We start from the raw sequence: 27,443 nt of genomic DNA on the forward strand, positions 1-27,443 counted from the left end.
AGAAAATTAATTCGTGTATTTATTGCCAATGGAATAAATAATCAAGGATTGTTTTTAGCAGTTTAATGGTACAAAATCGATCGAACAGAAAATGATGTGAGCATCGACATTTTCGCAATAGCCGAGTGAAAATCATGCCCGGCTCAGGTTTAATTAATGGAAATAAAAAGAAAGGCCTCAATTCGGCAGAGCCTATTGTGGCGAAACAATCATTTATTGTCATCCCATTCGAAAACTTGGAAATTAATGGATATGAAGCGTTTTGTGTTAGGAGCGACAAGAAAGGTGAAGAGCGCCTAAAGGGACCGTGAAAATTTACTTTGAAAAAGTTTTTGTTGCTGAAAATAGGGCCTTGTCAGACCGTGCATAACCTTCCAACCCAGTTTAGCGGTACAAAAAGCCGATGATCAACATATTATTGATATTTAACTAGCTTTCAATTCACGATTATTAAATGGCAAATTCCGATCGAAATCTGCAAGTTTTACCGGCATTTTCCCGAAGTATTTCCATTTTTCTTCACCAATGTTACAGGAAATATTTACTATACATTAAAATACATGGCGATAGAATGCATACCTTTCTTAGATTTGATCAAATTGCATAGTCGGTGACGAAACTTAACTTCTAAGTGTTTAGTACCATCAGATGAATCTACGACGGGAAATTGACTTTCTCTGTTAAATCTCTCGTTAAATTATGTACTCTTATAACAGAAATTTCCTCGGGCATATTACCAAACCGATAACTTCCGTTTGACCGAACTGATGAGATCTTTTAGATCGTTTGGCATTCTTACGACTGGCGAAAGAATTTTTATTACTGATCGAAGATAGGAATTAATATCGAATGGCGTTGCCTGCCGAAAATGGTCTGCGAACAGATGGGTTTATTAATGAAAATCGAACATTAGCCATTACGGTTTTTTTCAATGGTTTCAGTGTTCTTCTGCGTTTCGTTGAAATGAACAAAGCGTTTCGGAGTAAGTTTACAATTTAAATAAGTTTTCAATGTAAGGAAAATTACTTTCAGAATTGGCTTGAAATTTTATAATTCGCCATAATTGTTTAAATGTTTGGGTATGTGATTAGTAACAGTTTTGGCATATAGGTGACGGTATTTTTCTTATCTAAGTTTCAAACGATTTATGCATTTAGGGTCAAAAACTAAGCATTGAGTTCAAAAAAATTGGCTAAAACTATCGAAAACTATACTCGCTTAAAATGTCTCAAATAATGCACCATTTCAATTGCAGAGAAGCAAGGAAAGCAACGAAACTCTCATGCATTTGAAATACTGAAATCTCCACTTTTTCAGCTGCTTGAAGATTAAAAATCGGCTCTTAAATGGGGGTATTGCAACGTGAAGAGTGTGGAGAAGATTCTTATCTACTTGCCCCATACTCTCTACAAAAGCTCAAAATCTGCAGTTTTTTTATATTTCAAAATCCGCCTTTTAGTATGTACATTCTGATGTGAAGGAGAATAACCGAACAAAATTTCCGGGGTAAAATCGTTTTAAAATTGGTTCTTAATTCGTCTGTTTTGAGATGAAGGGAAAATTAACCTTTCCGGAGAACTCTGACCGTAGTTACAGTGCTTTTGCAGCGAACCTTCCGGCATCTGAAGATCGAGCCTGAAAGCTCAAAACCTGTGCTTTTTGCAGTTTTTTTTTAAATTTAAATATGCCTTTAATTAAGTATGTGCTGAGGTAAAGAGTGTGGAAACGAAGAAGTTTGAAAAGACGATTTGACGGAAGTAAACTCGGCTGTTGCTTCGATCCTATTAAGCACTTCTGGAACCTAAAAGTCGCATTTGAAAAGTTAAAGTCTGCATTTTGTTCAGTCTTTTGAAATTTTAGATCGCTCACATGGTAGTAGTAGGTGTAGTCCGTGGATAGTTTAAAAAAACGAGCTTTCCTGGAGAATTCTGGACGTGGTTCCAGCACTTTATGAACTTGGGCTCGCTCAAAAGTGGAGAGGGTGGAGGGTTCGGGAAAACGGATTTTCCCGGAAAAATCTGGCCGTAGTTCCAGTGGCTTTACGAACTTCCGTCATGCGAAAAAAGTGTTCGACTCCCTGAAATCTCTGCTTTGTTTTGTTTCTCGGAATTTTATAATCCGACTTTAAGTACTCACGTAAGTGAGGTCAAAAGTGTGGAAGATTCGAAAAAAAAAACGATGTACTCGGAGAAAGTCCTTCTGTTTTTTCGGTCTGTTAAGGACTGGAAAAATCCTACTTTCCGGGAGATCTCGAGCCGTGGTTCAAGCGGTTTGATGAAGTGTGGCATCTGAAAACAGAGCCCTGAATCTTGACTTTTCTTCGTTGAAAATTGCTCTTACTTCTAGCTCATGTTCGGCCCGTTCCTAAGCGAAGAATCTAGAAGGTTGCACACAATAACTTTTCCGGATCCTTCTGGCTGCAGTTCTAGCCACTTTAGGAACTTCCCACATTTGAAAACTGAACTCGAAAAGCGGAAAACTGCGCTTAATCCAGGTTTTTTTAATTTCAAAATAGTGTCTTAATTGGCCAAGTTTTAAGGTGAAATGTGTGGAAAAGGTGTTGGTGACGTTTTAGGCTGAAGAGTGGAAGTAGTTTGGAAACGTACATTTTTCCAGATATATGAGGCTGTAGTTTCAGCGCCTCTACCCACTTCTGGCACATGAAAAATTTGTCGAAAAGTTCGAAATCTGTACTTTTTAACATTTCGATTTGAGGTAAAGATTGCGAGGAGTTTCAGTGTTTCTTTGAGCTTCCGGCATATAAAAACTGCTTAGAAAACTGGAAATATCCGCTACTTTACCTTTTTTTATGTTTCAACATCGCCTTTAAATTGGGGCAGTTTCAAGGTAAACAGTGTGAAAAGTTCCCCGTTTTAAGGCACTTGTGTTCGAAAGCTCCAAATCTACACTTTTTCGACTGCGGAACTTCAAGCCCAGAATCAACAGGAAACAAATACATTGCAATAATAAATTGTGTGACTATTTTTGTTATATAATCCGCCCCCTGAAAACGGGCAAATTTAACTCGTCAACCTAATAAAGAACCATTTAAGTCCCGGATTTGCCCCAGTAATTTGATTTAAAAACTATCAGCTTGCCTCTAAATGCTTCCAACTGCGACTTAATAATTTTCGGGAAATTCTAAGCATTCGCGCTTATCGCTTTCTGTGCCATGTAATCCGAACGCTTTTCTAATTTGTTTATCTCCGTGCTCGCCTTGGCATAATTTCAGGATTCTGTCAAAAGAGTCGTTAACATTGAAGTTTATATCTTGTTGTGGTGTTTCGCATGATATCTACCATGCAATCTAACCCAAACTTACGAAATATGACACGATTCGAATAAGGAATTACCTTTAGCGGCTATGCGAAATTCATTTCAATGTCCTGGTAATTTTCTGATCAGAATAAATTGCTTTAAAAACTTCCTGATTTCATTTTGATTGATGTTGTTCAACTGGTCAATCTCCTTGTAGACTATTAAAACGTTGGACTGGAATCGATTGCAACCTATTTACATACATGAGAGTTTGTGCAGATTTACGCAATTGCTACTTTAGCTGGAAAGCCATCAATTCTACTGAAAACTGTTTGCTTTTATTGGTCGAAAATCCGACCTCGAAAGAACACTGTTGCTGGAGATACAATTTCATGTGGTCCAAATGAGCTTTTGTTCAAAACTTTAATGCTTAGAACTTTGTTGAAACTGGCCATTCGAAAGATGATATGAAAATAAATATATTTTATTGGTTGGGTCCTTGAAAGTGGCCGATATTGCCTCTGCGAACTTTTCCATCAGTTTGAAGATTTGGCTCAGCGCTACGCCTTTGCATCTTTTTGCGCTCATAGAACAGCTTAGTTTCTCTTCTTGTAACTTTGCAGCTGTAAAAAGTTGGAAGGTTTTTGGGTAAATCCGGACGAAAAATGATTACAACAGCATTTTCGACTGGAGTTTACTTACGCGATTATCCGAAAGTCAATTTAGCGGAATATTATGCACTGGAAGATTTTCTCAAGTGCAAGCTAGAAAGCCTGATTACTCGGCGGTATGTAACACAAGCATGCTAAATTAGACGGAATATCTTCCTGTGTCGAAATAATCCTGCCATCTGAAGGCGGTAAACTGCTAAAGGAATTTCTCAAGGTTGGCAAATTAGTGGAAAGCTTCATTCAAATAATTCCCTGTTGATTGAAAGGAAACCTGGAAATGAGCTTCTAGTGTCCAGGAAATATCCCAACAGAACTTGGGAAGGTTTGCGGACTTTATCTATAGTACATGTTTGAAAGCGACTTGACCGAATTTTTCCGGATGTAGATATAATGAAAGCAAACAGTGCGTGTTTTCCTATACCTTGGCATTCAGCTTCCAGTATTTCCTCGGGGATAATTTGGCAATTTCCCGTGTTCTACTGGGAGTTGCGTTGAGAAAAACAAGTCTTACCCACCGGGAAGTTTCCTAAATCGTTTTGCTATTTATTTAAGATGCCTACATTCGCCAACAAAACTCTGGGGAAATATTTGCGGCCTACATATAAGTGCTTACACATAACCGGGGAGTCGTAAGTTTACGCAACTGGCTTTTATTAATAAAACAATAAATGTGCTAATGTGACCGGGAGCGTTTAAACATCCGGCAAAGTGATTCGAACATGTCGCCATCATTTTCAAGCTGCCTTTCGCCTGATATCAAAAGGGGCGCAAAGCAGGAAATTGGAAATCGTAAAAACTGAGAGGAATATATTCGCACTATGGATGTGGAAAATTGCTCGCTTATTTATAGCGAAAAATGTAAAAGACATGTAACATGTTCCCGCATGCCTTTCTGCTCATCCAGCCTATTTCCTGTGGGAAAATTTCACTGTTTCCTTCATCTTGCTAAAAGTTCCACAGAGACGGAATCAAATTTGATCCAATGGCTAAACCTACTTTGACAGCACGGGCGTTTACTCACCGCGAACTGAATTTTTCCTTCAAGGATTTTTCGGGAAAAATTAACTTACGGTTCGGTCGCCTGGATGTTTCACACGACAGTTCAAAAGGGCGGACTGACCCACAACTGCAGTTACATTTTTCGATCCGATGTCATCGAAATATGGCTTTTGCGGCTTCGATTCAGTGAGTTTGGACTTTGTCGGAACGCCAGCGACGGAAACTTGTGCCGTTGAGCTGACAAAACTTGAAAAACCTGCAACAAGAGAAAAAAATAAAAATTAATTTTCCAAATATTGTCTAATGGGTAACATGTTTGAATATTTGCACGTCGCGGTCAGTGCTTGAAATTGTTGAAAAAAGAAAAAATCCATTCTTTCTCTGCGACCTAAAGCCCCCAAAAATACGCAAGTCAGAGGTGCTCACACGTTCTTCAAGCTGAAGCTTCAATATTTAGCAAAACCAAATAATTAGCACTTTCGAAAACTAAAAGCTTGTTGTAGTTGAATTAGAGAAGGAAACTGCAACCGTGTACTAGAAGGCAACTAATTAGAGTGGAGCAAATCTTAAAAGCGAGAAACTAAATAAACCAAATTTCCTTTACAAATTGGCTCCCATTTGCAAAAGCGAGTCGATAGAATTTTAGCAAAGTTTTGAAAATTTAATCAGCTAAGTTTTGCTTAAGTAACTTAATTAAGTAAATTGATATCGACGATCTTTCGATATTCCTCATTTTCATAGCTGTAGGTAAGGAAATTTTAAAGTTTGGGAACTTTTATATCCTTCGTTAAATACAGTGTAACGGAGATAGGACGCGATTGCCCCAATCGGCCGAACACTTTCCGAAGTATTAATTTCCTTGCCGAAAAGTAATTAGATATTAATCTTAGCAATTTGTTACTTAAATAACGAAAGTCAGCCAAGTAATCCTGACTTGGCTGGCTGTTTGTTTTTCGGCCGTCTTTATTAGCATTTCACGTGTTTAAAGTCATCACTCACTTCGTCAAGTTTTTCGTTGCCATAATGGAATTTCACGCATATTATCATACTTAATATCCATGAAAGCATGGAAAGTTCAAAGTTGATTTTGCCTTCACCATATGTGATATTAGCACGTAAAGGTTCGTGTAGATCAAAACAATTTTTCTTTGAATCGCGCACTATTAAATGTACATTATGTTGACGACAATTCACTGCTAATCTAGATTTAATGCCATTATTAACAGTTGCACTGGAAAATTGTCTATGGTTTCATTTCCACTCTGTTCACTTCTGCACTCTTATTGCAGTTTTAATCCTCATTAGCAATTTGACAATCCCATGTAGAGTCAAATAAATGACTATTCCACTTATAGGCGTTTCGTGTAGTTACAAGTAAGAACAAATAGCAAATAATTTAATCCCATCGCTCCTTACACTTTCAGCAGAGTTGGCAATCTATTTCGTAGTAACAAATAGATTTTTTGCCAACAGGCCCTAATCCAGGATGATTACGTGAAAAATGTACCTTTAGTCCAAAAGCGCTAAATGATACATCGAGCATTTCTCCAGACGAGCCATTACTTTTCCGAGCGTTAGGCTTTTCTCGGTTTTAGTCCCGCCTTGGGAAAAATAATTTATCATTCACAATTTACTTCGTCCTAGATTTATTTGTCGCCATTATCCTGTATTTTATTTTTCAGAATTTTAACTTGATTTTCCAACTAATAATAGGCCACAGTCAGAACAGTAAAACAGGGAAAAAGGTTGAGTAACATTTAAATTATTTCATGTTGGTAAAACTGAAACGGTTATAGGGTGAAAGTGAGCTATTGCCTGCTGCTTTCGGTATTGTAAAATTCAGCCTGCTGGCCTAAATGATGAGACATATTAGCAAAACTGTGGAACTACGTACTACTAGATAATTTTTTATTGGGTAAATTTCTCAAATTTGCTAACTAGTGTTCCACGTAAAAACAGATTATTTTAATGTTCTTTACAGTGTTAGAAAAGTAATATTGCTGGTGTGAATGGTTTGGAAGATATGAACAAAAATTTATAACTAGTGTTGCGCGTGGAACCATATGGATTCAATACTCTTTGCGGTGTTGGAAAAATAATCTTGCTGGCTCAAATGGTTGGGAAGATATACCCTAATGTTGAACTTTGTAAAAACCGCCGATAAAAATGTAACTTTATGCCTGAGCTGTGTTTGTACCGAAACATGTGCTTTTAATGGCCTTTTCAATGGTGAAAATATAAAGTCCTTACCTCAAACCCTTTTTTGAGGTATCAGTAAAAATATGTAGTCCTCTTCACCGTTCAGAGCTGGAATTCGGGCACGGAAAAATATTAAATCTCATGTTTCAACAAAAATGAACAATTATTCCAACAACGACAAAAAATTGAAAACCTGTCAAAACAATTGTGATAAATGGTTTCAAAGCTGAATGTAAAATTCCGTGACATATGCTTAAAAGATCAAAATAAAAGCCGTGAGCGTATAAAAAATGCTTACTTTAATCAGCAGATCTCAACTCTTTAGTTCTTTATTCGCTTTTAATCCAGAAGGGAAATGAAAAATTGTTTCATTTCAATTTTTTAATTAAATGCCCACTGAAAAACCCTGTTTGCTTCCTTTTTTAATTGCCTTAATTAGCATTTTTTTGGTGGGGAATTTGATATTTAAAACATTTTTCTTTTGCAAAGGAACAAGAATTAAGGCGTGTTTGGCAATTGACGCGGATAATTCATATAAATTCAGTTTGCTGCAGATAATTATGGCGGGTCTAAAGCCTGAAGGGAATCTTTCCTTAAATAACTGCAACACTTCAAATGGTTTTAGCAGATAACGAACATTGTTGCACCGGAAGTCGCCAAGAACTGTTTATGCGAAACTGCTAAAAATGTGAGTTAAATTTTCGGGATTTAATTAATAAATCAAATGCATTTAGTTGCAATATAATCGAAATAAAAAAGCAGAAAGATCATCCCTTTTAATCCGAATCATCAATGAGTGGATTTTTCAATTGGGTTGCAGTAAAGTTAGGTAAATATGAACCCAATTATAGATAAGCCATAAATCACAAATGAAATTCGTATTGAGCGAATTTTGAAAAATTGCAATCAGTCGGAAACAGTTCGAAGCTGGTAACTTTGACAGTATTTGTTCAATTTCAAGGCAAACAATTCGTTTGTTGTGACATGTAAAATAAATCTGCTTTCAATATTGGCTGTTTAATATCAATGCATTGCGCTGATTCAACAACAAAGCAATTACAATAATATTAACTCCCTTTATTTGTTTTCATATAGTAAATCCGTTCGGGGATTATGTTCCAAGTCTTTATTTTTGCTTTTATCCGACATATTTTTTGATTTTGCATACATCGATTTAGCATTAGTTTGAATACAAAAATAACTGGCMGAAAAATACCAGGGCTTTTAGCTTCAGCGGGCATTAYTTAAKGAAACGTKTTTTTTTTTTAGTTTTACTGGAAAAATTATGAAGAGCCTAGAGGATTAATAAAAATATAAAAGCCCTAATAAAGCTTGCTGTCTAGGTGGCAAACTAATAAATGTCTCTAAGAAACAAGCCACTAGCAGAATTATTATTTCCCTTTCAAGTATTAATAAAGACGGTATGTATCTTAGGAACGACAAAGAAAAATTACTTCCGTTCTATGAACAGCAAGATTATGTTCAAAACGGGAAGCTAAATTTGTTGTTCCGTGCAGGGAACAAAGCGGCTTTAAATACTGCCATTACTTCCTTTTTGTTCAAGAAACGAAGGTCTTTGGGTAATAGGCGAATATTAAGTAAATGTACTATAAAATGATATTGTTGTTTCAGAAGCAGACATTTCAATTTCGTGTAGTTTGGAATAATTTTTGCAAGAAGGGCAAGGATTTATTTGTGCGAAAAGAAATGTGTATCATACACGTATGAATTGTGAAAAGGGATTTAGGCCAAATTAAGCAAGATCTGAATGAAATGTGAGTGAACACCGAACATGTTTGCAGATGTTATCATCCCAAACGTTGTAACACAAGGAAAGTCTCGTATTTTCACACATTATTTATTTGGTTGAAAGTTAAATGTGTATAATTTAACAATGTTAAGGCTGGAGGTGGGCGGGTTTAATGCGGCTTCTATTGGTTTTGTCACAAAGTTTCCCTCGCAAAAAGAGAATAACTTCAACCTTCTGCCTAAACATTGTGGTGAAAGCATCTTTATAAAAAGTGGAAGCTCAAATACACAATTTGTAAATAAATGTGTGTCAATCCAGTACAATTATGAAAACGTGGTGCGGCTAAAAAACAAAATAGCAGTTTTTTTAATCGAAAGCCCAAATAATGTGCTTCAGCGATAGCTGATTTGTATTAATGGGAAAAAGGCGGTTCCAGGTCATCAATGTTTCACACGTCGGTAGCAGCATTTCACCAGAATGCATGTGCAGTGGCTGGGAAACTAAGAAGCACTAAAATGTCATTCCGTGCGTTCTCACGTTCCAGACTCGAAACCACCCCATAAGCTTTCTTGTAAGCCTTTTAATTATGCACTCACATATGCTCAGGACAGGATTAAGTATTTATGAAGACAGAGTGCCGTTACACACAAAATCCTTTTTGCGATTCGCTATGGATTTTACTGCTTAACTTCGCAAAGTTAATGAAGGACTCGAATAGCTCCAGTTCTTTGTTCCCAATTAATAAGACCACAAAGTGCATAATTTTGAAAACTTGATTCGATTTTTCACTATAAAGCTGAATTTTTTCCCCAATTTGTATTCGCTTTCGTGCCGAAAGTCGCCCATTAGAAACGAATTGTAACAACACTTACGTTCTCGACAAATAATTTAGTTTGGTTAATTGCATTTTCGCTGCCGAAACTTCGCAGCAATTAAAAGTTTTCAAAGAGTTGCTAAAGAGCTGCGAGAAGAAAGTGCGCCTCTTAACAATTATTAAGCTTTCGATATTTGGCGGCTTTGTGGTCAGGAACTCAAAGACTTTCTTTGCACAATTTTGCCTACTTCAAGAGGCTTTCACAGCAGGGGAGGGCTTAGGGATTACAATTTAAATGTTCTATGATTGTGTTTGAACTAGTTTAATTAGTTGCTTACCGTTTTCCAGTAAAGCATAATTTTAATTTTACGTATAATCGTTGGTGTGTCATACGCAGCAAGATTATGTAGTCGCCCATCGCGCGAAGAAATTCTAATGATTAATACCAGAAAACTCTGTGCAAAATTAGGCTCAAAAAGTTGGACTTTCGAAGAGTTAGAATAGTTTGAAACCACTGGAAATTCGGATAAAAATAACGCTGACAGCGCAATGAAGTTCAAACAGCCTTAATGAAAAGCTTCAGGGCATTACGCTGTAATTGCGTGTCTGATACGCAGTTTACATAACATAACAATAACCCATTAGTTTTTCGAACTGCGCTTGAAAGGTCTTGGTATTGCTTGAAACTCCTGTAAAATGAAACGATGCCCCATAGTTACATGGACGTTGCTTTTTAAACGCTAACAATTTAGTGAGTTCCTTATATAAAAAAGCACAAAGTTGAATGAAACCGCGGCTTTTCTAGGTAAAATCCCACTTCCACTCAATAGTTTAATTTTCAGATTTGAGTAAAGTTATTTTTTAGTTTTTTTCAGTTTAAGTCAATTTTCCGATTTCTGAAGCGTTCGAATTTTGTAAATCGTTTCTTCACTCAGAGGTCATAACGTAATAATAATCTACCGTACGAATAGAGGGAAGCCATTTATAACGTCAACTTAAACTGAGTGTAAAGTTCCAATAAAAGTGTGTGTTTATGGCAGGAAATGTGCAGTTGCCACGTTTGAATCGATGTTATAAATCATTATTTGCCATTTCGCCGCGAGAATGTTTGTTATCAACAAAGTCGTTGATCGGTATGGGAGTTTTTTCCTGCCACTAAAGTGGATTTTTGCAAGTGTGAGAATCTATTGATTAGTGCACAGGCCTTGTGGAGACGGGCAAAAATAATTTGACTTAATGCCAAGATGTTCCGCGGAAGTTCGCAAAAGCCTCTCTTAATTAAACTCTCAACTGAAATTAAAACCTTAATTTCCAATGACGTTTTAATAAATCGCGAATCTTTTTTCCAGCAGCTTCAAGCAAAATAACTTCAAGTTAAATAAAAAAAGTTCATGGTCAATGCTTGAACAGTTTCGAAGCAATGTTACATCAAATACAGTTTGGGTTAGATTGGGTTAGTTTGGAGTTACTTTCAGTTAATTCTAAGCTCGTGAGTTTCAACCTGTCGTAGATAGAAAGTCTTTAGACGCCTTCATCATTATCTTTACCCTCGCAATTTTGAAAGGCCAGAAGAAATAAAAATCGGAAAAACTCGCAAGTTTTACTACTTGGTCAATGCAAAATGAAATAATTCGACTTGCAAATATACTCAGTAATTTGCATCTTAACCGCCCAACATTATGGACGCCAATTTGTCTTCAATCCACCTTTTCCAATTCCAGTCGACATGAAAAATTACCGCCCTATTAATTCCAAAAAACTTGCATTTGGGGTTAAATAACCTCGTATAAAACGACCTCATATATATCAATTCAAATGAGATTTGAGAATCGAAATTTGAAAATGATCTTTAAAAATGGAGCACCGGAACGACAGTGATAGAGGCACCGCTTTGGGAAATAATATTTTAAACTTAATGTGATTTAGATTGATCCCATACGAATAAATCACCCGACTGGAATATTTGCACATAATGTTTTCGGTATAAGAAATTAGTTTATGTAGCTACAGTTGAAAATGCTCTTTAATCCGCTAAACCTAATTTTCTTTTGCTTCCAATTTATTTTGATGGATTTCCGATTCCGCGCTCAAGTAGCACAGTAACTTTGTCTTTAAACATTGCCTTATAACCAATAACTAAATCCATTATCTAACGTGTTTCCAACCTGCGATAACTTCCATGGAAAATTGCTTTCGGTTCTAATATTTCGTGGTTATTTTGGAATTGCTATTCGAAGACTTTATTTTCTACGTGATATACGTTTTATTACCTGGGGTTTAAAACTTATGGCTCCTCGTCCAACATAATGGCCCAATTCGTCATTGTGTAATGGGCACGACAGGTTCAAGGAACCTTATTTTTATATCACAAAAGCCTTCAGATTAGCTGCGCTTAGGTTTCACATCATTAGCCATGATCAGCTGCAAACTTTGACTTTGTTAGCAGCCAAAAGAAAAACTCGATTCTAAAAAACCTGGCTTGAATATTAAGCTGGCTAATTATAATTTTTAAGTGTGCGTTTTAACAGGAAATGTCTGTGCGGAATATTTAAGGATAGAAAGTTGCAAGGAATTTGCTGTTGATCGTCTAAGGGGATCCGCTGGAAACTTTCACAGGTACGTTTGATGCTTTGAAATGAAACTGATCGGTTTTGAAGTTTGTTTATTAAACAAGGGGAGAAGTTTTAAAAGAAATTTGTCAAAGCAGAAATAACTTGAAAGCGGCAGTTAAAGGTGAATACTAGTAGGTTGAGGCCCCGGACAAAATACTTCAGAAATGGGTGGATTTAGGGAATTTCGTAGTCCGAAACCTATAATTTTCTTTAAAATATTTGCCATTGCAAAACTTAATTTTTAGAAAATCTGTTTAGTGTTAGCGTTTTTGGTTTGTAAAGATTTGTATGCGCCTCTTTGAAGCACATTTAGAGAAAATAATTCGATAAAATGATATTTCAGTGGCTAAAATAATGCGATCCACTTGGCCCATATCAAATTGCCATTTTCAASGCTTCGTCCAAAGTTAGTGTCCAAAAAGGATACAGTCGAAGTTATATTATTCTGTGTCGCTGCTTGCAAACAAAACACGTGTCCATTGTGTTTTGTTATATTTTTCGAAACGCTCGACGCTATAAATTGAGAACGCAGAGGCCCTTGGCTGGGAAATATGAAAATGCTTTTTATTTCCTCTGTTTTACTGCTAGTTAACAATTGAAATATTTTGCTTCTCAATGATTCCAGCCAGCTCCAGGTCTGCACGAAATTAATCCCAAAAATATGCCATTCAATAAAACTAAAGTGTTTCTATTCCGGCGGACTGACAACAAAGCCGCATAGAATGTGGATTTCCTATAATGGAATTAGTATTATTTTACAATGCAGCAGCGTATCTGGAACACTATGGAAATGGCGGTCAGCTTTGGCTTTATGTTCTGCTTGAAGATAACCGTTCGATGTCCGGACTGATCGAAGGAATGGCGATTGCTTGGCCGCTGGTTTTAGGTCAACGACGCTCAAATCTCCTCTTGAAAGTCGTGCAGATATTTGAATTTATTCAATTTGCAGACATGCCCTTTCTCAATGGAACTTGGATGCGGACATTTTTCGAATTGGCATCGACTCTCTGGAGTGATTTTGGTCGAAGAATCAAAGCGAACACGTGCATAGTGTTTCGAAGTGTTCATCAAGTCATTAGTAATGAAGAAAAAACATCCATGTGGCAGCTGGATAATTCTGTATGTTCTGACTGTTTGATTGAAAAAATGCTTAATCTTTCATTGGTAGCATTTTCATTTTGGAGTTGGAGAACGTTCAACTGAGTGAATTTTTAGAAGTTGACGCAGTGCTACTTCTAACTAATACAATCTTAAGAACACTCGTCTCCTTCGTCGCTTTGTAAAAAGTGTTAAAATCCCTTAGAAAACGAGCGAAAGTTTTTAAAAAATTACTTGGAAAACTTGTCACTCCCATTCCTCTGAAGACTGTAGAGTTTGTAAAAAAACTGCGGATTTTTGGTTTTGACTGCATGTTTTCTTGCTTACTTTCTAGTCGAAAATTCTCTATTTTGCAGAAATTCACTTAAAAATACTGAAAATCGGGAAGCTTTTTAGGTGAAAAATCCCAAGAAAAATTTGTTGCGTTGTAGATAATTGACAAACACTTTTTTCAGCGTTGAATTCTGGACAAAAGCGAAAATAGATTTTTTCCGTTTTTTTCCCAAAAATCATCAAGGTTTTCTCAACAGCCGATCACAAAACTAAAAGTTTTCATGTTATCTCAGTCATGTCATCTTCAGTCAAAAATGGCAAAATTAATTTTGCTAGAATCATCGCTTTTCAGGGAACTTTAGGAAACCCTTTTCAGCTTGGACTTTGGCCTAAAAACCAAACACTTTTGTTTAGTTTTTTACCTGACGTAAATAAAATTATTTTGAAAAAACGACCAGAGCAAATATTTAGAAAAACTCGGCAAAATTCGGCACCCTCATCGCTTTGAAGTTTCTTTAAAATTTCTGGACTGTCCAGTTTTAGCAAAGTGTTTCTTAAGCAATTGTTTCTACGCAAAAAACGCAATTATTTCCTAAAGTTTTACTTAAAAATCGCCTCCTTCGTCGCTTGGTAACAAGTTTGCAAATCCTTTCCAGCTTCCAATTTGAGACAAAAATCTAATAATTTTCTATTAAAAGACGGACAGAATTACCGAAGGTTTTTAATAATGTATTTGGAAAACTCGTCACTCCATTCCTCTGAAGACTATAGAGTTTGTTCAGAAAACAGTACTTTGCTGGTTTTAACTGAATTCCTTTCTACTCAAAAACCCTCTATTTTGTAGTCAGTTAAAAATACTGAAAATCTGGAGGTATGTCACGCGAAAAATTCCAAGATGAATTTATAGCTTTGTCGAAACTTTATCAGCATCGAATTTGGGACAAAATCGAAAATATATTTCTCCTGTTTTGTCTTGCAAATCATTAGGTTTTCTCAACAGCCGATCACAAAACTACAATTTTTCAATCAAAAGCGCAAAAAATCCATTATTTTCTGACAATCAAATTTGCCTCGCTTTTTACTTTAGCCTTTTTTTACCTTAGATTTTTACCTGAAGTATTTAAGATTATCTTGAAAAACGACCAGAGAGCAAATGTTTGCAAAAAATTATTTTTAGAGTTTCTTTAAAATTTATGGTCTTTCCGTTTCTAGCAAAGTTTTTCGTAAGCAATTCTTTCTACGCAAAAAACGCAGTTTCTAACACTGACAACCGTCAGGTATTTTCTGTGAAAAAATCGCCACCTTAACCGCTTTGCAAACATGTTTCGAAAACCTTTTGCAGATTCGCATTTTGGACAAAACCCTAATAATTTTTTCAAGGTTTTTTCCAAAAATATTTCCTCGAATGAACAACCGAAAGTTTTTTTACCTGCCGGTTTCTTCACTTTTAGGTTAATATTTCTAAACTAAACTCCCTGTAAACAGAAAAACGCGTTATGTTTTACTTAAAATACTGGAAAAGTGAGAGTCTTTTATGCGAAGAAATTAAGAGCTCGATTTTGCAAGAAAGCGCATCGACTTGTTTGGTCTTCTTTTGGTACTTTCTTCGAAAATCCGTTTTACTTTTGAATTTGGGGCAGAATGGAAACACAGTTTCCCTGTAAAAGAAAAACGCTACTTTCATAAAACCATCAGAGAAAGCAATAGCGTATATAGTCAAGAATCTGGAAAACTCGTCACCCTCATCGCTCTGAAAAATGTTTAAGGTTTTTGAAAATTTACGGTTTTTTTCCCGTTTCAGACCAAATATTTTCAAGCAACCGTTTCGACAGAAAAGGTATCTAAACAGCCCGATCCTGTATGTATTCCGGAGAAAGTCCAATGTAGGACTTTTCTCAATTTTCATTTATGGTGTCTTCAATAGAGAAATCAACTATAAAACTCCTATCTGGGCCTGATCTAAATAGACAAGCAGCAATCGGCAACACTCTCTGAGCGCAGCGTGGAAAATTTGACAGAAATCTGTCTCCTAGGAAATTATGCAGGGAAAAACCCATTGTTGGCTGTATTTTCGTGTTCGTCGGCAACACATGTAACCTTTCTGTAAATTGTGTTTTCGCTCCGGGCCGCTTCCATTGACAATAAGTCCACGTGAAATATCCTTTTATGTGCGAACTCTCCTCCTCCCTGACGGATTTATATCACTTTACAATGCACCCTATCTGGAACACTGTTGGAATGGTGGATGGCGATTGGCTTTGTGCCCTGCTTAAAGATAACCCAGTCACGTTGGGACAGGTCGAAGGACTGATGATTGAATGGATGGACGTTTTCGCTCCATTGATGTGGAAACCGAGCCTCTCAGTTTAATTTACTTATCTGCTGATCGATGCTTTTTCTTAATTTGTTTTTTTTATTAAATCCACCTTTTGCTTGATCTTTCGGTGCCCGTTTGAACTTCTTGTGCTGGTTTGGTCCTTGACGGCATAGGAATAAAAGTCTTTGCATTTCAACGCCCCAAACAATCTCCTCGTGCGGAGATGTTTCAAAGTGCTTCTAACAGAAAACATAGAATAATAATTCCATACGATCGATCACTCACTTTCTGAATCAATATCGATAACGTGCTTTCAATGCTAGCTAATTACAGGGAGCGCATTCTCGCTCAATTTTACTGCTAGTACAGTTTACAGTCAAATCAGCTAATTGCCCATTAGATATTAATTATGCAGTTATCATTAATTTATTTGGCTTATTTATTTTGGAGAATAATTGGTATTTGCGGATTAAATTCTCGACAAGCGAAACGTGCGAGCTTTTAATCGCTTTGTCCTATCTAGGATTATGCCCCGAAAACTAATTAATTTCCTCTGTGTTGTTTCAAATGATCTTTGTATTTAATTAGATAAAAAATTAACCTTTTTTTGAAAATGATTTGTTTGCAAATCAAAAGTTGAAAGGCGATGGTCAAAAGTAGTTAAACATTATCTAGTCTTTAAGTAACATTTTTGGGCATCAGAGAGCACTCAAAAACTACAATAAAATTCGCTTGGCTGATTTGAAAACATTTTCAACTTTGCCCTATTTATTGGCTCATTTGCATATATAGAATTAGTAAATTTTGGTCATTAATTATTCAGACAGTAGCCGTGAAACGTGACACGAAAAATAAACCCCCGCTGCATTTTTAACAACTTTTTAAAGCACCCAAGAGAGTCATATGGAAACGAACGCTTAAAGTCCCATAAAATTTAATAAAACAATTTCAAACGCGCTTTGCGCTTGTAAGTTTATGCTCGGTCGTTTATAATATAAAAATGCTGATCTAACAGCCTCAGTAAGTTACACTAGAGAGGAACAGGGAATTTTGCATATTTACCTATTTATCTAGAAAAACAGCCAAAATCATTGAGCAACCAACGTGAACGCCTCCAACCAGTTCAGTTTGATCAGTTCATGAAATTCGTGTAACAGCCATAACTTCGGCTTCTAATATTTTTATTGTAAAGTCACTTCCATCCATCCCGAGTTGTGGATTTAGTAGCTGAAATTAACTTATTTGGCCTTTGGACGTTTTCGACCTCAAAGTTTTCCCAAAACGAACAGATTTGCGTATCCATTTTACGAATCTCTGATTAATACAGCTGATTTAACAAAGGTCATCGTCAGTTTATGGTAAATGGGATGAGTTGCCGAAACCGTGCCCTTCAGCTAAGTTCATTTTCATGGAAAATGTGCTCGTCCATTCTGACACAAATAACTACATTACTGGCGCAAACTTGACCATTCCAGTGTCATGGAAAAAATATATTTGTTTTTTTTAAATTTCAGCACGTTTTTTTCCGGGTAACAGTTTTGATTGTTTGCCTAATGAAGTGCGGCTCAGACGCGACTAAAAACGTTCGTTTCGCTTGGAAACTGACAAAATTAAAATTGGCAAAAATGTAAACGTTGCGCTATTGATCGTTTGCGCTTTTTCCAAATGTATATAGTAGAGTTTTTCTGAAGTTTTTATTTGCTGGAAAGTTCTAGCTGAATAAGAGATGTTTATGCGCGTCTTCATATCCAGCTCTCAAGCAAGAAATTAAAATATTCGCGCTTTAATATATGGCTTTCCAAGAAAAACCTCAGCCAGAAAATTAATCAAGGTAGTAATTAACCTGCCTGTATAAATCTTCCCATCGATCCTGCGGGTTCTCATATTAATTAATGCTTTGCGGGCCTGAAAACATTGGGAGCAAACCAATTAAAATTTCCCACGTTTTCTGAAGAATAAAAGTAATCTTGTGCTCAATATGAATGATTTTACCGTTGCAAACGTGTTTCAGCGATGTGCACGTTGATTTTCACTTTCATTGCTCAAATATAATGAAAGCGCAACATGCACTTGAAGGAAGCGCTTTGAGAATATAAATGAGCTGCTTTGGATACTCACATTCGTCTGATAATCGTTAATTGAACAACGCAAAATTAACTACAGGATTTGAAACAGAAAAAAAAAGTTGGATGTGAAAATATTGTACATTCAAAAAAATTTGTTGCTGATGGAAACGTCAAATTTTGAGTGAATAAAGGAAACCATAAATCCGCCACCTGGGAGGTTTTACAGATTTGGATACAAACTCCCAGGTTGGATGATATGAAACGACTAACCGAAGACATTTTTGTGTTCAATTTGAAAGGAATTGAATCACGTTCCAATAGAAAAGAGAACTTCGATTGAGTTAAAAAGGGCCTTTAAATGGATAAGGCTGCGGACTTTCATTGAACAATAGCCAACTTTTAAACATCGAAAACTGCAATGGCCATTAATCGTCAGCAGTGCAATTTCGGGTGTTTAAATGGACAGTGGCAATGGAATTGCTATATAATATTCCTATGTGCGTGTCAGGAATGTTTTCAATGTTATCGAAATATTTACATTCCCGAATCACAATGGACAACATTATTGATTTCAAAACGACAAAATGTATGAAAAGAAAACGCATGGAACATTCAATGGACACAACAAAATAATGATCATTTGGCCCTAAGATACTGCATTTGCTAGATTAAAACGTCCATTAATACGACAGTCGTTAACGGTATTCCCTAATAGAATAAAACAGCTAGAAACCTGTTAAACTTCTCATTACCACCAGCATAGCTGCATTACAAGAATAATTTGATCTTTAAAATTCATAGCGTGGAGTTCTGCGACTTGTGAATGAAAACTTGATTAAAATAATTGCATTCGAGTTGCTTCGTTAGGAAAACCCCCTGGGTTCCAACTTGAGTAATGAAGTTTATAGTTTTGCCGGAGATAAAGATATCCAAGCAAAAAGCCGTATTATGCAAGTATTATAGTTACATGTTTCAGCTGCTTAAAATGTAACTGTTTAGCCGCAATATTTTGTCTGTGGTAGCGGGTTCCATACTGGATCGGAAGTCCATTTATTAAAAAAGATGACCTACATTTCGACACTTTTTTAGTCCCAAATCCGCTGCCAGAACAGAGACAACTTTTCCTTCGCGTGCTTTACTTGAACTTGAAGTAAAAGTTTTGTCGGTTTTGGAAGCGGGTTTGGACTTGATTCAAAGGAACAAAGTTCTACTCTTCTAAATATGGCCAATATATGTGCTCTTTCCCAACTCAAAAAAAAAACGTCGAAACGCCGGCGATCTCTAAAAACTAAAAACGAAGTTTCAATCCAGTCCCAAACCTGCTACCAGAAAGTACAAAACTTTCAATTCACACGAATTTCATGTAAACATTTTTGATTCTGGGTTCAAACTCCATTTATTTTGTGAAAGTAGCCGAAGTTTCGATTCTTTCTCCAGTCGCTACCGGAACAAAAAAAACGTTTACTTTACGTACCTCACTTGAACTTCACCTAAGAGTTTCATCTGAATAAACAGACCAAACTTTTACTTCACGTAGTTCAAGTTAACTGCAACTTCATGCAACAACCGACTGAATAAATCAAGGAAAACTACGTATACAACTTCATTCGTTGAATTATTCTGTGAAAATAGCCGGAATAATTACTCTAAATAATCCGCGACCGAGGCCAACCAAACACGCTTTAATCAGATGCAAACTGTTAATTAAACCAACTTAAAAACTTTTTTTTCTCAGTTTTGAAGAAATTTAAATCAAGTTATGCAGGTGTTAGAGGAAAAAAGAATACTAGTGGAAATTTCGAAAGTTTATCGTTCCGGAGCAATTAAAATTTTTAATTAGATCATAAAAGGCATTAAAGTTTAAAAAACTTTAAATTAAACGTTGTAAAAAATTGTATTCGGAAGAGTGGCGTTTCAGCAATCTTGCTCTATTGCGCAACTTAATTGAGATACACGATGGCTATTAATTAACGCGTGTTGTAAATATTAAAGTGTTGCCAGCAAATTAAAAAATAATTTGCTTCCAGCGCTTTATCAGCGATTTATTGCTCTGGTTTCACCACTGCTTGCGACAAAGTTACATGCATTGTACGTACAATATTTTGTGGATTGAAGAAATATGCGGTTAAAAAAGACAACAACATATACTAGTCGTGGAAGAGAAAGAAATTATCTGGAAAGCCGGACTATTCAGCACTTTCCCCAGTTATACGTCGACATTAATTTCCCACGCCAATTTTCCCTTAAAAATATACGATTATTTGCATACCCTCGGAAGTATTTATGGGCGCAATTCGGCGGCGCAATTACAAAAATAAGAAATTACTCTGCCTCGAATGCTCTTCTTGGCCCAATAAAACTTCCCAAATGAGAAAAATAAAACTGACTTTGCCTTATTGCTTTCTGGTCCCGAATCTGGAGAATTTATGTACCGCAACGTCCTCCTGTAATCGCCTACTTTATACATTATATTTTCTAATGCCTGTGAGAAAACACGCAAAAATTAAATCACATAACATCTCTGCCTAAAGTTTCGTATTCCGATAGAACTGCGGGGATGAAATAATGCGGCCGATATCTGCCTTCATTGTTTAATAATGGGCAAAGTTTGCGCTATTATTACTTTTTAATAGATTCCCAAATAAGTATCAGCGCTTTTGCAACGCCACTGATAATAAACGACTTGACATGCATTTCATTAACGCCCGTTCTTTGAGTTATTGTCGAAGTTATAAGCAGCAATAAAAGAACGAAATTTGCGACTCGAAAATAAATTGTTTAAGTAGCGCTTGCTCTGCAAAAAGAAGTTTTGTGGTTGTTTGGCTTCAATCGAAAATGACTACTTGGCAAACCGCCTCATTAAAAGCTCTAAAATATGTCAAAGCTGTTATATTCCAGATAGGTTGCTCCTTTTTCGCCGTAACTGAAATGCAGTTATTCTAATCAGATTTTCATTCACCACTTGCACAGCTCCGTGCAATGAATTCCAACTTAAAATTACTTAAACATTTCAATTTCAGATCCTGATAACGAGCGCTCACTTTCATTCGCAAATTATTTACCCAGTTGGATTCTAGCCTGCAGTAATGATGGTTTCATTTGAATCTCTTTTCCGCAGACTTATGGAACATCTTCTGATCAAGATATATATTTTTTAATTGGCGCCTAGTTTAGAAATTCGTTGGGCATTACAAATCCTTTGGGAACTTTGCGGCGTCGATGTTTAAGAAAACAGAAAATAATTCCGCACTCTATGTTTTCAAGTCCCTTCATCCAAGTTTTGCGATAAAAATTTCGATTTATTGCGTGTTCAGCGTCCTCTAATTCATGTGAGAATTGGAGCGCAAAATTATGGGGTGCTTGATAATTTATGCTCTTGAAATATTTATGTTGTCTTAATGTACAGCGCATCCGATAATGTGTGTAGAAAATGCTATTTTTCGGGATTTATGGTTTGAGCATGTTCGAAAAAATTCGTCTTTTATCAGTTCTATTCTCATGTTTTTATTTATGCAGTTTTGAAACTGGAGAGTTTCTTTCGAATATTTTTTTCGTTGCTTCCTTTCACCATAACCCGAATCTTACATTTCTCAGTCCAGTAAATCTACGCATGAAAAATTTTCGACCGGATTTCATGTTCAATTAGTTCATCTCACTCGAGTTTTGCTTCTAGGTTCATTTCGATGCACCTTTTCAAAGAAAAATTAACAATTTTTAAGTGATAACAAACAAACTGAAAAAAAACTACCAGCGAAGTAAATTTAATAAAAATCTTTGGTGCTAAACAACAAATGTGCAATAAATAGCAAAGACTCAGTCAGTCAATATACTGGGTGTTGATCCAGCACAGCCCCAGTAGAACCATATAAATGTTTAAGCAGAAATCATTCAATAAACTTCGCAGATCCTGAAGGAAGAAACGCCCGAGCAATTTCACCCTTCGTCGCTCAGGTGACGCTCAACAAGCAATAAATTAAAATTTTTATCGGGAAAGTTCGCTGAAAGGCCCTACAAGCCCTTAAAATATCGACCTAGTGCCCTATTCGGGAACTTTATTGCCCTTAAAACTGCCGGCAAACAAAATTTGCTGAGGGTGTTTAAGCCTCCGGACTTCTTTCATATCAGGGTCGAAACAGCAAATTGAATTTGCCACCGAATCTCCATTGATCTCCCGGAATTTTAATCCGAACTGTTCCGTTCCGTAATGTTGTTAAGTTAATCAACAGTGGCTTTTGCAAATCGGATCATTGGAAACTGAGGGTGCGAGTATTTTTTTAAGTTGAACAGTTTTCTGGTTAATATGCTGCTTCATACTCCTATTTTATGCCGTTATTTGCAAACACTTTAAGTTAATTAATCTCGAGAATAGTACAAATTGAAGATCAAACGAATGGGCAAAAGAAAAGAAACTGATTTAACCGATGCGAAGACGGTTTCGATTAATTTGAAGAGAAGTTGTTAGAGGCGTTCTACTGAACTTAAAGGAAATGTTAATATTGACTCTGACCTGGTATCGCCGTCGGGAATCGTGTTTTGTTTTCCTTGTCGAAAATTCCTTTTGCAATGCTTGCTTGGATGTACTTTAGCGACTACTTTACGAAGTCGATTATAATTTTCTGGATTTTCCGGATTTTTAAAGTCAACTTTAGTGAGCAAGCAACTGCAATTACCGAGAGAAAAGAAGCATTGAAAAGTTTTTCTACTTGTCTCAAATAAAACAGTCAACAGTATGGAAGAATTAATGGGAAGAACAAATGCGGAATCAAATGAGCTGGAACAACAATTCAAATTAAGCCTAAAAGGAATTGCGAACAAACAGCGGAGTGTTTAATTGACTTTAATTGACAAAACAATAAAATATCAACGGGAAAAATGATCCGCGACAAATTTAAACTCAACTAGTTGAGTTGGATTCTTTTTATCTTGTGTATACTAAAACCCGTTTTCTTAACTCATAGCACCAAATTTCCGATAAATATGTAAAGGAAGAAAAAATCGATTCAAACTTTCAATCTATGTCTAATTTTTGACAAAGCAACAAATGGTTGAAACTTATAAGATTTCAAGGCGTTTGATTTTGTTTAAGTTTAAATGTACTTTAGCGGATACAGTTGGTCATAATTTTATGGCTTTTTTCGCATTTATAGTAAAGCCATATTTATTGCATTGTCAAGTCTGATTTTTTGTACTAACACAGAATTCGTTGACTCACTTTGAAAATGTGTGAAAAATCGAGGAGAGTAACAATTGAAATCAAATTTCAGTCATCTGAATATTGCGGAATAAATGAATTGTGGAGGAAACTGTGTGGCTTTGACACTATTTTAATAACAATCTCCAAGAAATAGAAGTTCGGCTAAACACACAAAGTCTGGTAACCAATGAACTTATACCAGAATGTTCCAACGTGTTTCGAGCGTATAAGCTAATCACCATCAGGATTGGTGGCTGATGCTTTTGCCAGACTTCCATTCAATACCTGAACTGAAAACAAGTGTTTGGTTTTGTCAAATTTTTATCAAAATAATACAAATAACCAAAGAAGCCGGATTGATAAGATCCATTTTGAACAAGAGTTTACCTGAACACGAAAAACCCAGCACAACATTGAAAAAATTGACCTTCTTTGTGCTCCGGCTGATTTGTCATGAATCTCAACATCTTAATCAAATGGGAAATTATCTTTACTGGTAAACCACTGCTGGTGTTACAAGACAGATGGGCATTACATTAGTTACCCTAAATGATACCGGCATCCTGAATACTCGGCTCTCTATTGGCGAACAATGTCATCGATTTGCTCCAAGATAGATTTGTATTGTTGGTGGGTCGAGTAGCATAATGGGTGCTAACAAGATTGCTGGGAAATTGATTATTTCCTTTAGCAACACTATCGGTGCAGTTGAAAAAAACCGTTCTCTCTGCCGGTCGAGTGTATGTTCTGTTAAGTAAAAGCTGAAATTGTGTGATAAATTGCATCGGCCGAAAACAGCTTGATGGTTAAATTGGTAAACAGCAGGGATTTCGTTCAGGAATTGAATCTAACAAAATAACTGCGGTGTCGGGTAAATAACAATTTCGACCAATGGAACAATTAATTCAGTTTGAAATTTAACCTTGTCGGTATTCTTTCTGCACGAATCTGGAGTTAGGTAAAATATAATTAACGCTGGAATGAGATATCGGCAGCGGAAGCGTTGATTCGTCCGAAATAAAAAGGAGCAATTGGAGTTTTACTGGGGAAACAACGAGGCGTTTCATATTTCTATTAGAAATCCGTTGAAAGGAGAACTAGTGGTTTGATTTGGGAATTAAAATCAGTCCCCCGCCTGCAAAAATAAAGCAAATCTTAAATGTTAGAGAGCAAGAGCAACGACTTACTAGGCTTCAGTCTAGACAGCAATTTCTTCCTGAAAACCCCCCTATTCCTTCCTGGCATCATCTAATATTTTCGGTTCACTTCCCGGCTTGATGATCTCATCCCATTGGTAATTATCTCTTCCCTAACGACGCATCCTTAGGGCAAAGTATTAGACATTTTTCCGTACTACTTACGTTATCCTATCTGAAGCCCTCTTCGTTAGAAAAAAAATCATTATTTTTACCTCAAGCCACTTGCCTCAATCGTTTATTTTCAACGCATCGGATCAGTCTCTCTTTTTAGATTAATATAATCCAAACAAACCGGCATTGTGAATTGAACAACAATGAAAGATTAATGTACTTTTTCCTCGTCGTCACGTTGCTCCGACCATTCGGAAATATTTGGGGCAGTTCAGGGGAGTTTCAGGGACCACTAAATTTAGTTTAAAAAGCGCAAAGAAGATAAGGCGTTATAAATAGTATCGTTAAGTTAATTCGGCGACGTTCTATCGGGGCAACGCCAACGGATATTCATGGGAAGATGTTCTAAAGGAGCTTTGCTGGAATTAGAGGTGTGAGCAGTTTGAAAGAAGAAGTTTTTTTTGGAAATGCCACCTTAAGGGTAATTTGGTATTCAATAGGGCCTGGATAGTTGGCCTAATTTGCGGAAAATTTGTTGGTAATTGAACCTGGTTGTAGGGTTTGGAATGTTTGAGCTCAAAGAGACAAACTCAAACTTTATCGTACTGTGAAGAAAATTTGTGTGCGGATAATTGCCTATAGCAACACTACATTAAAGAGTTTAGTTGAAAAATTACTTGTAGAATCAACGATGACACTGCTCGGTCTTGTACTTAGTTTCGTCAATTTTACATTCGGGAAAATTGACTTGGATCGTCGAGAAAACCTGTGAAGTTGCCACACTAGCAAACGCAATCAGCGGCAGATGTAGATGAATCAAAGGCTTTGTAGCCGGTCGCAAAAGAGGCACAAATGAAAAAAATGAAGCGGCAAATTTAGGCGAAACAAGGAATCTGAATGAAATTTCGTAAATTTGTGCATACAACAAAAAATATGGATTATTTTTATTTTGCTTTAAAAGCATTTTTATCTCCGTTTTGCAAGCAATACGCCAGAGTTTTTGATTAATGAGAACATGTGAAGGGCGGATGAGAAATAGAGAAATAAGAAAACGAAAGTATATTAATATCTATATAAATCAATATAATAACTAACATCAAAATGGAAAGTACAATTAGCAGAAAAATTAAACTTCTCACCAAATTTTAAATACAAAAATCTGAACCAAACCAACGAAAGAAACACCTAATTTATATTTCTGCAAAATAAATTTATTTTTTTTAGAACAATGCGATCTAAGTCAAAGCAGAAAAAATTTAAAATTTGTAAAAAAACCGAAGCTCGGAGCGATTTTTTTGCAGCTTTATATTAATTAGTAACCTTTTTTAAGTCTCTTTTGCAAACGATCGCAGATTTGCTATCAAAAGCGTAAGATAACTGTTCTAAATTAATTTATTTACTAATTAGAATTTTTCGCTGCCAGCTTGAGCGTAAGTGTGTCATCGGACATCATCTATATTGTTTAATTTTTGTTAAAGAATTCGACCTTATGTACTTAAACGAAATATGAACACTTTTCATTAATCTGGAATAGATGACGTGAAATTTTGTTATTTCAAAAGACAAAAATTTTGATTTCACAACAGAAAGATTTTGAAACCAAAAATCCGCCTCAACTGTATGGAACTTGCCTGAAAGTACATGTTGTATTTTACAACGGTTTCCGTAAGTTTTCAAATCTAAAGCAACTACGATTTATTGCAAAATTTCCATTAAATGCCAGAAAATGTTGCATCTTGAGTATTTTCAAAGATAAATCAGCAAGATTAAACACAAATGTTCTTCAACTTTACTAACTGTTACTCTTAACTGATGTAAAACAATTAACAATTAAGTGGATCAAGGGAAATCTCGAGAACTGTATCAAACATATTAAAATTTGTTCAAGAAAATTACAAAATTGAGGGCTGGAATATAATTGCAAAAAAATTACATCCTCGGTTGGCTTTTTCGGGCTTTTAGGTCGTCGTGGAAGATAATTTTTCATATTTACTCCCACGACCTAAAAGCCAGAAAAACCCACCAGTTTCAACCATTTGTTCCTTTGCGTAAAAATAAAACAAAAGGTAAAAGTTTGTGCTGAATTTTCTTCTTTACATATTTATTTGAAATTTGATGCTTGGAGTTTAATAAACACAACAAGAATAAAACCGCAGGGAAAATAAAACAATAAATAAAAGTTGAGTTTAAATTTATCGCCTATTACTTCCTGGGTTGAGATTTTACTGTTTCAGTCAATTAAACAATCTGGTCTTTCTCTCTATTCTATTTTACAGTTGATATAAATTGTTACAGTTGGGCTCAATCGATTCCTTATCTATTTTCCTGCTTGTTTCACTTCACACTCTTGAATATATTAGTTTAGTTCCATCAATATTGTAGTTGTGTGGTTTGCTTCAATATTAACTATTTCGTCTTCTCCTTCTGTTGGTTTCTTCAACTTTTCAATTCTTTCAAGTGCCTTATCGTATGTTTTCAAATCAAACAACAGTGATTAATCTTTATTCCATAAACGTCGATTAAGTTAATTGGATATCAATTCATCTTTACCATCCTAAACTTGCAAACTAAATTTTCGACATGAGGGCTCCCATACTTGTAATTGTCGAAGAAACAAGCCCGATGATGAAACTGACATTATTAGCAGCAACTTTCCCGGTTGAGCCTAATTGCAATCCAGAGTGCTAAACTGGAAACGTGTTGCAAAAAGCCCCCGCTACGAAGTCTTATCATGTTTTTACCCAAGCAGTAAGTTTTCCAATTCCTACAGGAAACAAGAAGATTTATAATTGGCAATTAAGATCCGCGATACATTTTCTTGATGTCACAAAATTGAAACACGTGTTTAGTTGAGCAACTGAATCAGGTGTTGAGCCGTATAA

General features: G+C 36.0%; 1 protein-coding gene across 2 annotated transcripts in view; it reads right to left on the reverse strand.

Moving 5' to 3' along the window:
* The window catches only part of LOC109546944 (lachesin), a 143,846-nt gene that overhangs the window by 17,706 nt on the left and 98,697 nt on the right, over positions 1 to 27,443 (reverse strand). For both annotated transcript variants that reach the window (XM_048668379.1, XM_048668378.1), the window contains exon 3: positions 5,000 to 5,184. In XM_048668379.1, coding sequence (XP_048524336.1) covers positions 5,000 to 5,184 — 185 coding nt within the window. The remainder of the gene's footprint in view (positions 1 to 4,999; positions 5,185 to 27,443) is intronic.

Source organism: Dendroctonus ponderosae, unplaced genomic scaffold, assembly GCF_020466585.1.
Source record: "Dendroctonus ponderosae isolate FM_Combo_2020 unplaced genomic scaffold, Dpon_F_20191213v2 Dpon_F_20191213_7, whole genome shotgun sequence".
Lineage (NCBI taxonomy): Eukaryota > Metazoa > Arthropoda > Insecta > Coleoptera > Curculionidae > Dendroctonus > Dendroctonus ponderosae.